The 14,624-nt window shown below is 38.9% G+C and overlaps 1 protein-coding gene and 1 pseudogene across 1 annotated transcript; both read left to right on the forward strand.

The window, feature by feature from the left end:
- Positions 1 to 1,857: 1,857 nt before the first annotated feature.
- On the forward strand, positions 1,858 to 4,804 carry LOC146570486 (tripartite motif-containing protein 16-like; annotated as a pseudogene).
- A 973-nt stretch (positions 4,805 to 5,777) lies between these two features.
- Positions 5,778 to 9,510, forward strand: LOC146570487 (E3 ubiquitin/ISG15 ligase TRIM25-like). Its single transcript, XM_085278949.1, has one exon. It carries the CDS (start codon positions 5,778 to 5,780, stop codon positions 7,035 to 7,037), a length of 1,260 nt encoding a protein of 419 aa, XP_085135075.1. The 3' UTR covers positions 7,038 to 9,510.
- The last annotated feature ends 5,114 nt before the right edge of the window (positions 9,511 to 14,624 follow it).

Raw genomic sequence — 14,624 nt, forward strand, 5'->3', positions numbered from 1 at the left:
GCCGTTCATTAGCTGAGCTTAATCTTACAGAGAATGATCAAAGCGCATGTAGAAACAAACAAACAAATGAACAAATTATGTTCTCCTTCATTTCTGTCAAACAAAGCTGTATGAAACGTTTCCAGCTGTTAGTATCATGGTTGCTAGGCAACCTGGGCAGCGCGACGGAGGCTAGACCGTCCCATTTCACAAGCCTCGCACTTCCGGCCTTAGCGGTCTTTGAGTACGCGGCCCTTGTGAACCGTTAAGGCTGCGTACTTTAAGGCTGCAGACCCTGAATTGGGATATAGCCTGCGTGTGTGCTTAACAGCGTCTTCTTCACACACTGTTAAATATGCAGTTCCACAGGATTTAGTGCCAGAACAGGTTCTGTTTACATCATATGCTTTCCTTAGGCAGTATCATTTGAAGGGATAATATACATTTTCACTGCTAAACAAGGATCCCCAGCTTAGTCAAACTGCAGGAATGTCATAAAGATCTTGATGACCTGTATATTCTTGCTGCTAAATTCAGATAAAACTGAGGTTATTGTATTCTCTCTCTTTTGCAAGGGCAGGTCTGTCCAGTCTGAGCATCGCATTTAATATGGACTCTACAACATTTTGAAGTGTATGTAGGTGCACTTCTGCCACTGACAAAGCTATGTCCAGATGAACAGAATCAACTTTTTGGGATTTTCTTACTGGGGTGATTGAGCATGCATCAAGCTGTAGGTGCAGGTTGTAGTTTACACAGGTCACACTCCCCTCACATTCCCTCATTCTCTTCAGAATCCCAACCAACGTTTTATGAGATGGTGCCTCCTTCTTCAGTCATATGATCTCGATGTTCAACATATAAAGGTGCACACAATGTTTTGGCTGATGCACTATCGAGGGCTGTGTCTCGGTACTATTCTTTTTAATTTTTTGGTTAAATGTTAACTTCTTTCTGCTTCCATATGCCTCTATAGGAAGAAATGGGGCTGAGATGAAGGAAGTTCAAAAGTTTAAACCAGCTTTGTAGATGGCTAGCTAAGCCATATTTTTATTGGTGGGAGTGTGATGGCCTTGTAGCACTGCTATTGTCACCTTTGTGTTTTGGGTTAGATTGTTAAAGTATCCAGCTGCACCTGTAAGGTGGGAGTGACGGGAGTATATCATCTGTCACACTCTCTGGGAGGCTGTTGCCAACATGTTTTTGTTACATGCCTCTTTTTACAACATATTGCACAAACCTTTACAAGCACCCATGCTGGGCATTTCATACATACACATACATACTTACCATTACTCATTACCTCTATAGTTACATGCATTTATTCAATGCAATCATTTTTTGAAAAGGATATTATTTAAGGAGGGAAATGTCCTCAGTTTCACCTTCATGAAATCTTTTGGTGGTTATTTACATTTGTATTCATATATTTGTCTTTAAAATTTTACACAAGTAAACGGGAAAGTCACTTTTTATTCCTGCTTTAAAACATTTTAACGTAGAGCTTAATTAAAAATCCTTTAGCTTTGTTATTTTGGAATATTGTACAAAGATTTTTGGATAAAATATATGAACCGATTTGAGAAATAAGAAGAGATTCATGCATGATCGCTTTTAAGTGCGAATAATAACAAGATTGAAGGTTAATCTTGAATAAGCAATAAGTTATGGTCCATGAGTCTTTAATCTGTTTCTTTCACACACTTTCACTCAGATCAGATGTTTCAGTTCAGACGGACACTGATCTTTGTAACACAGAGAAATAAGCTTCCTGCTTTCCAAACAAACACTCCCACTCGGTCCACATGTTTCCTGTTCCTATAGTTAGATCTACAAGTTTACAGATGGGTGTGACCAGCATGGTGTGCACGTAAACCCCATTCAGTGCATGTGAACAGAAGGAATGAGAGTCAGTTTTGTTTCTTTGTATGACAAAAGTGAAACTATTTCACAATCATAGTCTCTGACCGGTGAAATGGCGCAGGGAGGAACCCACTGAAACCAGGACAAACTCTGCTGTTCGATCTGTTTGGATCTCCCGAAGGATCCGGTGAATATTCCCTGTGGACACAGCTACTGTATGAACTGTATTCAAATCCACTGGGATAAAGAGGATCAGAAGGAAACCCACAGCTGTCCTCAGTGGAGACAGACCTTTGCACCGAGATCTGCTCTAGGGAAAAACACCATGTTGGGAGAGTCAGTGGAGGACCTGAAGAAGACTTCAGTCAGCGCTTCTTCTGAACTTGAAGATGTGAGCTGTGATTTCTGCACTGACACAAAGCTGAAAGCTGTCAAGTCCTGTGTGCAGTGTCGGGTCTCTTACTGTGAGCAGCACCTCCAGCCTCACTATGAATCCCCTGCCTTTGAAAAACACAAGCTGGTGGACCCCTCCCAGAAGCTTGATGACCATGTCTGCTCTCATCACAGTGAAGCTATGAAGATTTTCTGCCGCACTGATCAGTGTATCTGTTGTCTGTGCTCCAAGGTTGAACATAAAGGCCACGACACAGTCCCAGCTTCAACAGAAAGGAAAGAGAAACAGAGAGAGCTCGAGGTGAGTCAGCAAAACATCCAGCAGAGAATTAAAGAAAAGGAGAAAGACGTGAAGGTGCTTCAGCAGGAGGTGGAGGCGATCAATCAGTCTGCTGATAAAGCTGTGAGAGACAATGAGAAGGTCTTCGAGGATCTTGTTTCACTCATCAAAAAAAGAAGCTCCAATCTGAAGCAGCAGATCAGATCTAAGCAGAAAAATGAGTTGAACAGAGTCGGGGAGCTACAGGAGAAGCTGCAGCAGGAGCTCGCTGAACTGAAGAGGAAAGGGACAGAGCTGGAACAGCTGTCATGCACACAAGATCACATCCACTTCCTACACAGTTACCCTCTTCTGTCGTCTCTAAGTGAATCCACAAACTCGCCCAGTATCAATATTCACTCACCGTGTTACTTTGATGAAGTAACAGCAGCTGTATCAGAGGTCAGAAAGAAACTCGAGAATACTATTAAACTTGAGTGGACCAAGATCTCACTTAAAGTGACCAGTGCGGATTTTTTACTCCTACCGGAGCCAGAACCCAAGACCAGAGCTGACTTCTTGCAGTATTCACGTCAAATCACACTGGATCTAAACACTGCACACCCACAGCTGATATTATCTGAAGGCAACAGAGTAGCTAGATTGACGATAAAAAAACAGCTGTATCCTGATCATCCAGACAGATTCACTCAAAGACAGCAGGTTCTGAGCAGAGAGAGCCTGACTGGACGTTGCTACTGGGAGGTGGAGATGGGACCAGCTAGTGCTACAGTTGCAGTCACATACAAGGACATTAGCAGAACAGGAGATGAAAGTGAATTTGGATGCAATGACAGATCTTGGGCTTTAGAAAATTCTGTTGAATTTATTCACAACAGCATGAGCAACACCATCTCGGGTCCTCGGTCTGCTAGAATTGGAGTGTACCTGGATCACAGTGCAGGTGTTCTGTCTTTCTACTGGATCTCTAACACCATGACTCTCCTCCACAGAGTCCAGACCACATTCAGTCAGCCGCTCTATGCTGGACTCAGTGTTTATGGTTGTGGTAATTCTCTGAAATTGTGTGAACTCAAATAGATGGGCAGGAGAAAGAGTAACTGTGTCACTCTGTGTAGTGTTATTTTACGATGCACCTACTGTAATCAGTCGTTTCTTATTGTAGATTTTACCAGGATAGAATAAAAGCTTTACACCATAATACTGTCAGCAGCTGGTTGCCATTCAAATGTTATTTGAACATGTCTTAGTGTTGACATAATTTATCACAGCTATTGTCCACATATATAGCTGCAGAACCAGTCAAAGGTTGAATACAGTCATAGTGGGGAACACTATTTAATTTTCTTTTTCAGTTATTTTCCATGTTTTATACCAGGAGTATAAAAATGACCCCATTACTAAAGAACAACATGTGGAGCTTTTTATGCCATACTGTGCAGAAAAGTATCCCTACTACCAAATATGCTACGTTTGGGATAAATCAAAAGTCCACTAAGAGGAAAATTAAACCACAAATGAACCTTTATGAGTGATCAAGATGATTAGAAATTTCCCTTTAAACTATCTCTCTACCACCATTGATGTTCTGTTAGGAAATTTACTTGTTTAGAACAAATTTGCAGAAGCTTGTTTTATGTATTATTATTATAATTAAACTTGACCAAACCAATGATTGGTACTGTATCTGTTAGGGTGTTGGGGTTTACTTAATATCTGTGAATCAGGGTTTTGTTTCCTCATTTGTAAACTAATATTTGTTTGTGTTCATGCTTACCCTTCTCTCCAGTGTTTCTTTTTCTGCTTTTGCTTTTGCTTTGCTGATTTGTGTTTCTTTTCTCCGTTCTAATTATTTCATATTTCATAAACCTTGCCTGTGGATTTCTGATTTGTATACTCGGGACAATTTCCCTCTATTATTATTGTCTGCCTGGCCCTTATTGATTGATTTGCACTGGTGTTTTTCCTAGTTAGCTTATAACTTTTGGGCCTTTTTATCTTTTTAGTAATTCACATCATCTGAGTGCTGGAAATACTTATTCTTTTTGTTCTTTTCAGCCTTTTCTTCCACATTGGGTTCTCATTTTGCAAAAACATGGGGTACACCTGTACTAAAACATTAAGACTGAGTAAATTAGGTTTGCTCAATTTAATGTAACTTTAGGTTTTAAAGTTATTTGTTTGTGAAAATACTGCTGATGTAAATAATATACAGTGCACAGTTATTGTTGCTGTGGGAAACCTGACTAGGGATTTGGTTTTCTTTAACATAAATAAAATTTGTACTATTTGAATGCATATAATCTTTTTTTTCTGTTTGTGTTCCTGTTGATGTTCATTAAAGTGTTTCGAGAGGGTAAAAGCTGTGAATTAAAAACAGCAGGAGAGCAAATGTGCATCGGTAAGGCCTGATTAACTTTGAAGGTGATTTAAGTAGTTAAAGGCATTAAATATGTACATTAAATGAATAAACATCCAACATGACACAGACGTGGAGGATTCCTCGACAATTAGATGTTTTATCAGGTTCGTCCAGAGAGAAGAAAGTATCTTAATGCTGAAATAAAGGACGTGATTGACAATGGGACTGCAGAGCCATCTAGTTCTAGCTCAGTGTTTGCTTTCAGATAATATAATAATATAACTTATACTTTTAAAGGCCACTTTGAAGAAGATTTAACATTTAAAAGATGAAGTAAAATGTTAATATTTTGAAAATGAATGGATGCATAAATGAATGAATTAATTGTGTTGGTGAACAAAATCGCGGATAGCAAATTTTAAGTGAAAATAATGAATTGTGAGGTACAAGTGTACCTCACCCACACAATAACTGCTAGTTCTATAAGTTTGGAAGTGGCATCTGTTCAGTCATAAGACTAATCTTTAATCCTCTTTAACTCATGATACAATGAAATTGGTGCAGTTCAGTCACAGATAAGCTAAGTTGCTAAGCTTATTGTGCTCTTACTCTCAAACACACACTCTTGACAAACTTTGACCTTTGTTTGATGAGGAAGGAATTAGCCCCTCCCCCCTCATTCCTGTTATATATAAAAGTCAGTCCCATTCATTTCAGGTGTTTTCTGTTCCTGCCCTGATCACAGATCTGCAAGTTTAAAGATGAGTGTAACCGGCATGCTGTGCTCTGACATGCCAGTCAGTGCGTGTTAGAAGCTGAAATGAAATAACTGCAGCTCAGCCCTGTTTTTCTGGTAAGATGAAAGTGAAACTATTTCACAATCGCATTCTCAGAGGTGAAATGACGCAGCGAGGAGCCCAGATAAACCAGGACAAACTCTGCTGTTCGATCTGTTTGGATCTCCTGAAGGATCCGGTAACTATTCCCTGTGGACACAACTACTGTATGAACTGTATTCAAAACCACTGGGATGAAGAGGATCGGAAGAACATCCACAGCTGTCCTCAGTGCAGACAGACATTTGCACCGAGGCCTGCTCTGGGGAAAAACACCATGTTGGCAGAATTAGTGGAGGACCTGAAGAAGACTGGACAAACTGCTCCTGCTACTCACCGCTATGCTGGACCTGAAGATGTGAGCTGTGATGTCTGCACTGAGAGAAAGCTGAAAGCTGTCAAGTCCTGTCTGCAGTGTCTGGTCTCTTACTGTGAGCAGCACCTCCAGCCTCACTATGAATCCCCCGCCTTTAGGAAACACAAGCTGGTGGACCCCTCCCAGAAGCTTCAGGACAATATCTGCTCTCATCACAATGAAGCTATGAAGATTTTCTGTCGCACTGATCAGCAGTGTATCTGTTATCTGTGCTCCATGGATGAACATAAAGGCCACGACACAGTTTCAGCTGCAAAAGAAATGAGTGAGAAGCAGAGAGAGCTCGAGGTGTGTCAGGAGAAAATCCAGCAGAGAATTAAGGACCAAGATAAACACATGTGGGTTCTTCAGCAGAAAATGAAGGCCATCAGTCAATCTGCAGATAAAGCTGTAAGGGACAGTGAGATAATCTTCACAGAGCTTATCTGCCTCCTAGAAAAAATAAGGTCTGATTTAAAGCAGCAGATCAGATCTAAGCAAAAAAAGGAGGTGAGTCGACTTACAGAGATTCAAGAAAAGTTGAAGCAGGAGACTGTTGATCTACAACAGAAGAAATCTGAGTTGGAACAACTCTGTCACATGCAGGATTACATCACCTTTCTACAAAAGTATCCCTCACAGCCAAGCTTGACTTTCAGTGAGAAGCCACCCAGCATCAGTATTCACCCTCTGTGTAACTTTGATGATGTGACAGCTTCTCTGTCAGAAATCAGGGAAAAGACGCAGGACATACTCAAAGGACAATGGACCAAGCTATCAGCAACAGTGAGTGACTGTGATCAGTCACCGTCACAAAGAGAACACACAACTAGAGAGGAATTCTTAAACTATTCACAACATATCACACTGGTTCCAAACACAGAAAGTGAGATTTTAATATCTGCTAGCAAGAAAAAAGCACTACAAAAACATAGTACACAAACAAAATTTTTTTTAATAACCTGCTGATGTTAGCACAATTAGGATCTCCTGAAAGAAAAAAAATGAGACATTTTTTTTCTTTCAGGAGATCCTAATTGTGCTGGCCAGTGTTACTGGGAGGTGACGTGGTCTAGGACTGTTGCAGTAGCAGTCACAAACACAAACAGACTACCAGTTTATGGATTTGGGAATGATGACACATCTTGGGCGCTATATAGTATAAGAGATAAATTTGAATTTAGACATGACAATATCAGGACTCACATCTCCACGTGTCAGTCCTCCACTATTGGAGTGTATCTGGACCACAGTGCAGGTACTCTGTCCTTCTACAGTGTTTCTGACGACATGACTCTCCTCCACAGAGTGCAGGCAACATTCACTCAGCCGCTCTATGCAGGATTTTTTGTTGGTTATGGATCTGTAGTTGAGCTCAAGTAGACCGCAGTCATTAGATGAGATTGTAAAGATTAGTTTCTTATTTTGGACTAATTGAGTTTTTGTTAAACACACTCACTTATGTCATCTTGAAGTTTATAAATTGGATGTAAACTGTAAAATATGATAACATAGAAACGTGATTTTCTAGTGCTAGCCCCCCTGCTCCACAGCTCTCCGTCTCTAATTAAAAATATTACACTGATTAAAGTTTACTGTCAAGAATGGGAAAGGGCATTTGTATACAGCTTGGTTGGATTCAATTGAAATGACACTTCTAATCACTTTTATATATGCATTTCCTTTATTTAAGTTCCAAATATGATGGTGCCCTAAAATAAAAAGAGCTCTGAAAATTTCTGGTCAAACTGAAATGTAAACACAGGAATAACAAACTCCCTAAATATGTGAATTTCATCCATCAGTCCATTCAGAGCTGCAAGTCTGTCACAGGGCAAGCAGTAGGGTACATCACCATCACCAATCACATGTATGACTGAGTTTTCATTTTAAATAACATTCTAACTAATTCTAACTATTGGAAGATATAAAGGTCTTTGTCATAGCCATCATGGAAGACACTGTCACCGATATCTGCAGTTATAAGAGAGATATGCGTTTTTGGTATCTTACATTATTTTGTTCATATTTCATTGATTTGTACATATATTTCTTTTGACAAAGCAGTGTTTAAGGTTTATAAATGCATGTTTGTGTCTTGACCTGAGTGCAACCACTGAAATAAGCAGCAGCCTGCGTTTAAATAGAGCAGTACTGTTTGCACCCTCTTGATGTCACTGCATGACTGCATTTGTCTCTCTCAGCTTTGCTTTCATTATAATTCTCACTTCAGTGAAGAATCAGCGCCACCAGTGAGAACAGCCAGCATTATTAATATTTTCACATATATTACTGCATCTTTTTGTGATTGAGAGGTTTAAAGATTTTTTAGTAGTAGTTTAACTTTGCAAGCTTTGACATGTTTGGTATATGTTTAACTACGACAATAACGTTATTAAATTATTCTTTCACAACATTTTCCAGTCACAATCACTTCTCCATTAGAGGTTCAACCTTCAAATATATATTTTTTTTGTTGTTTATTGTTTTTTGTTTTTTTTATCTTAATTGAAATGAGAATTGCAATAGTGACAAACATAAAAACTGATGTTTTCTGGGGACACAAACTATTTATAAGACTTACAAAACTTCAATGCTGTACTGCTGCATAGACGTTTTCTGATTGTTTTCTTCATTTATTTATTCTGCTAATGTCTTTCAAACTAGAGTTGACTTTACTAATTTTATTTATCTACCTGTTAATATTATTACCATTGTTGTTGTTGTTGTTGTTGTTGTTACAGGATTCTTGCCTCCTTTTCATTCCAGTCTATGGTAAAAAACAAAAACACTTTTTTTAATGGTTCTGTTTCTGTTCATTATATGTTTTATATATCATTATATTGTCTCCTTTATCTTTTATCTATGACACATATTCCAAAATGTTTTAATGTATACGCTTTTATTTTCAGCAATTTTTAAGCAAAACTGCAATTATCTGTGTTCCTTTGGGTTTTAAGTACATGCCTGATGTTTTCGGCTGCAGTACACTGTAAGACATGATTGACTGCAAAACTTTAGTATGTTGTGATTAGAAAACTTAAATTAAAATAAAAATAATTACCTTAAAATTAAAGCTTGTAATGTCAAAAAAATATGCATACTGAATATTTCCAGAGTCATAAATACAGCTCACCTCAGGAAGGCGCCAGTGACTAAAAAAACAAAACAAAAACTAAAAATTGTAGGGGAAGTAGACTGACAAATTTATGATAGCAGATATGCTATGCTTGTATCATCAGTACAGTCAACTGACTGGCCTGAAACCTACATTTATTCAAGGGAAAAATAAGTGAAATACATAACAAAATGTGTAACTGATTTTACAGCAAGGAATACAGAAAATGTTTTGCTGTAGACACACTGTGGAATGAGGTTAATCGTGACTGTAATGCTGCATTATGTGCATATTCTTTTATTACCACGATATGATAAATGCAGACTATAAAGTGCATTAAAAGCACTATTACAGCTGTATGCCTGGTATATATTTTCAAAGAAACAATCTGTTCAACCAACCTTTAAAATAAAGTTTTTAAAAAGAGCAACCGCAACATTAAAGCTTTGCTTTGGCCTTCAAAGGTATCAAATAAGTTGAGAGAACAATCCTGTATGAATGACCAGGCTGCATCAGACTTTTAAAAGTTGAAATTTGATTCAATTCATCTCTACAACCAATCAAATTACCGCTGTAACTACGTCAACAGCATGTTAAATCATCTTTTTTTGGCCGCTATCTCTCAGTCTCTCTGTCAAATCTGCATCAGTTCCACATCAGAGGCCTCCAGGCGGACGCAGATAATGCTCTCCATATTTACAGTGGCAGGAGGATTGGGAGGTTTTTGACTAGATCCCATTTGTGTGAACCTATTAGTGCAGAGCGCTCTGAGCTCCCTCTGATACGCCTCTGAGATTAGGCAATGGTATTACTGTAAGAGGATCGACTCGCCTCGAGGTGAGGGCCGAATATACAGAGAGAGAGAGCGAGAGGAACACACACAAAGACGGGAACATGCTCACACAGATAGGACCACACACTCCCCAGGAAAAGAAAAAAAAAATCAGGATCTGGCAGTGAGAGCGGAAAAAAGAGAGGGAGGAACACACACACACACACACACATTTTAAAATAATGAACTGAAACCAAGGGCCCGCACTGATAACAAGGTGCATGATGATCCTCAATTTTAAGATGCTAAATTTCCAGTGATCACTCTCCTGAACACTGATAAGTGTGACTGAGCAACTATTTGGAGGAGGAGATCTAACATGATTGTCTCAATATCAGCTAAATCTAATCAGTCACATGCACGCTGCAGGTTTAATCTGCAATTAAGCTTATGGCACTTTTAATATCCTAAAACTGAAATAAAGAAAATAAGACTGGTATATGTTTAAATCTTTACATAAAGGTATGTATTTCTGTCAGGCATTAATAAGAACCCTTACCTTGTTTTGTTCGTTCTCGCCTTATTTACAACGTTTTGCAGTTTATTTTGTGGGGAACTAATACTATGTAAAAAACAATACATCAAATGTACAAATGCTAAACAAACTCAGTCATACCCCAATTACACATCTACTGTAATTCGATACTGCATTCAGTATAATAAGATAAAAAAAAACTGCTAAACTACTATATGTACACATAGCAAGTTATATCATGATAATGAAGCAAAGCACTGAACTAAAAAAAAAAGGTACTTATCAAATCTTTTACATTGTTTTAATTTATCACGGCATCATTTATGCTCATTAGAGAGGAAATTTTAATCTGAAGTCAAGCCACATGTTTCATTCCCTGAATGCTTTTGGAGTTGGAGCAACTTCCTTTTAACTGTCTTGAAAACAGGTACTGACATACAATACTTGGCTACATGAAATACTACATGAAAGCATGGGGAATATGAAGAGTGAATCATGTCCTGACCTCCTCCCTAGACCTATTTGGGCTACTAAGATTGGTCAGTGACATGACATTTCCAAACCTGTAGGGGGTGTAGGGTGCCAAGTACCTGACGTGATGTGGCTGAAGTCCCCGGTATGCTTTCTTAATGTGCAACAAATGTTTCTCTAATGAATTAAAACAATGTAATTCTAGGGTTTTGTTATATTGATTTTTGGTTGTGGTTCTGATTTTGTTTTTCTATTCTCCCCAGTGTTTCCTCTGCGCCTGTGTTATATTGAGTGTGTCTTCTTGTCTCTGGGTTTAAGATGTGAATTTTAGTTGCTTCCTGTTTTATTTCAAAAGTTGTTTTACATCTTGTATCTTGTTTTGGGTTTTGCTTCCTTTATGTCTGACTGGAAACACGTATGCTCACCTGATTTCTATCTAGATTTCCATCTATCCACTGATAGATATTTGACTTTGTTTAAAGTGTTATTTTTTCCCTCCTACTTTAGTTTTGCTCCTTATGTTGGTTTTTTGACTTTGCCACTGTTTCGATTTTGCTTATTTGCTTGCCAGAGTCTTGCAACTTTTAGCTTGAGATTAATTTATTTCTCCTTGCACCACTTTGTAGAAAACTGATGAAACATGTTGCATTGGAATCGAGTTTGATAGCAGTGCAGAATCGCTGCAGTCATTTGCCCCGAGGTTCCTGCCTCCTATAGAAATATTTTGAGTAGAATGTCCAGAAGCCCCTTGTGGGCTTGTGTGGTGAAACCAGTCTAACAACGCTATATTTTTTATTAGATTGAATATTTGGTCTATGATGTCCAGTGTTTGACAATATTTGTTTAAAAATAATAAAAAAAATTATCATTTATAGTTTTGTCAAATTTTTTACAAGGCATTGCACTGTTAGTGTGACTGTTTTCACTGCTTTCACAGTCTGTTTACGATCCAGCAAACCAGTTTATATGACTTTCTGCAGTGAATTGATGGGCCAAGGGCTACATGGTTATATTGGACACTGATAAAATGCCCACCTCCTCATCACGTATCTGTTATTTTATGCAAAGCCTGTAACCGTCACATAAACTAGCTGCAATCCAGTGAAATAACAATCAAATATTAGCATAGAAAGACACATGGCTGGAGTAGCCAGAAGTTCATAAAGGAGCCACATTCTCTGTTTGCGCTGATAAAAAAAAAGGTGCTCTTTGTGGTGATCAAAATGAAACAGCTAATCAAATATTGTTTTAAGTACCTAAACCAGGGGCTTGTAAAATATTTCATGAGTCATTGCCTTCTTAGGAAGCAAGTATCGTTTCCGAGGTTGGCCTGGAGAAATGAACACATCTAACACTAGGTGGTTTTCACACAGACACTGCAGCACAAAACTTGGACATGATCTTACAGAGCTGTAAAGAAAACAACTGTGAGAAACCAACTGTGGCAACTGTCAAATAACTACAACCACATGACAGGGACACCAGCACAAACTTCATCCAGAATCAAATCACTACTTTGTACCAGCGACACACACCATGTCTCCTCCTTATTACTGGAACGTATAAAAGATCTTTGGGCACAAGAAGCACACAAAGGTGATACCACCCCACCTCCATCCTGATAGAAACAGTGCTTTTCTCCCATCACTCAGAACTCAAAGCATTCTGATACTGTCTTGTTGTTTACCCGCAATCTTCCCTGACATATCTACCATCTTACTTAATTTGAGAAGAAGTGTTTATAATAAGTGAAAAAGTTAATAAGGCTGGAGAAGCCAACAGAAGAATGAAAAATGTTTCTCTCTCCCACTGAAAACATTAAATCCAGATGTACAAAATGAGCTTCCTGTGTTTGTCGTGTAGTGCTCTGTGTATCTCCCTTTGGTCACTCCTTACTCCACCCTTTTATATAAATAGTCCAGTCTTAAGCTGGGCAAACACTGTGCGATTTTTTCAGTCGCATTATTCAGCTCCTGCTCAAACTGCACGACTAAATCGCAGGGGTTAGAAGTTCGTAGGTCACGATCACACGATCACGGGTCTCACACTATACAGCCCGATGCTCTGAGGCAACCCGAGTGCTCACACTGTGCGTCCATAACATGACACAAAGTCTGTCTCTCGCTCTCTTTTTTTTACTGACACAGACACACCACCGCCATCAGCTTTGCTAAATTGCTAATGAAAAACATTGATCAGGCAGCTGTGATTGAGCAGCAATGTCCATCCAACTATTTTCACGGTTGTTGCGGTCGTGATAATTTTGTGAGGCCACATCGAAAAGGCTCGGATGAGCTTGCCAAAGTTATACAAGTTGGGCCTCCATCGCTTGTGTCCAGATCACACACTGCACCGCCGTGCTACTCTGTCTTTTTTACTTCCATTTCTGTGTTTGCACGTGCGCAGTGTGAGAAGTTGTGTTAAACTGGCTCGTGGCACTACTTCAACAGTGCGATACCCTCACGAGGGGCGACCAGGACTTCAAACAGGTTTGATTTTCTTGTGACTATACGATTGCTGATCAGGAGCTGGTTGTGAGGTGTTAATCGCTTCTCATTACCCCATGTATACATGATGCATAATACACGATTAAGGCGAAACTCAGGCCGATCCCCAAAATGGTCATGTGACTGAAAAATCTTCTCTAAATGAGCCAAAAATCATACAGTGTATGCTCAGCTTTACCCTCAGTCTTCGTCACAGCATCAATTATGATTCCCACATTTGTTCCTCAGGTGCAGCCTGGCATTTTTCCTTGCCCTTCACATCTTGTGGATTTACAATGTCACTCTCTGATTTATTTAAGGACTTACATTAAAACTAATGCTTCTAGTCTCCTGTATTTGGGTCCTAACTTTTACATGACACTCATCTGCATTAAACCTGCAGCCAGCTGCATCAATATCACGTTACTGTTATTGACAATCAGCCAGATAACATGCTTCCGGATGTGTGGGCTTAGGCATTTTAACAGTGAAGCTGTCATACTAGACATTAAAGAGTGCATTAGGCACATTTTCAGAATTTTCTTCAACTTCCATGCTCATTCTGTTTGTTAACAAATATTTTTATTAAAAGTTCATGCTTGTGGGTTACAGCAAGCATTTGTTACAACTTTTCTTTGTTTTGCCATCGATTCACCTCTATCTGGACATTGCATCCAGGTAATACCTGAAACCCAGAAATATGGTAACATCAGTGAAAAGTACTGAAAAAGAAATTAGCAAACAGGATATAAATAAGCCAAAATCTTGTGTAAACTGCATTTTCAAAAAGCCACCCATGTTAAAAAGGAAACATAAAAATAACAGAAGCTTTCTAAGTCTCTTCTTTGTTATTATCAGTAGAAATTATAGTTAAAACTAAAATTCCACAAAATGCTACTACTACATGCTCATACTACATAATACTAGTATGGAGGATTTTTCCATGTGGTATCCTCAAGTGTGGATATCTCATTCAACACTCGCTCCTTTTAATTTTGGCTTTTCTGTGAGACGGTGAGAGACTGAGAATTTCAGTCAGGAAGAGGATGGTTGACGAGGAGGGAGTCACAGCCACCCACCTCACCCTCCACCCCACCGGCAAGAGGAGAGAGCAGCGTGTCATAATTTATGACTTAAAAAGCATGAATTTTTCAGCGCACAGTGGCAGGGATGG

This window comes from Mchenga conophoros, linkage group LG7 (assembly GCF_057382185.1).
Source record: "Mchenga conophoros isolate Kocher_MC1m ecotype Shallow Benthic linkage group LG7, M_conophoros_male_GT1.1, whole genome shotgun sequence".
In the NCBI taxonomy this organism is placed as follows: domain Eukaryota; kingdom Metazoa; phylum Chordata; class Actinopteri; order Cichliformes; family Cichlidae; genus Mchenga; species Mchenga conophoros.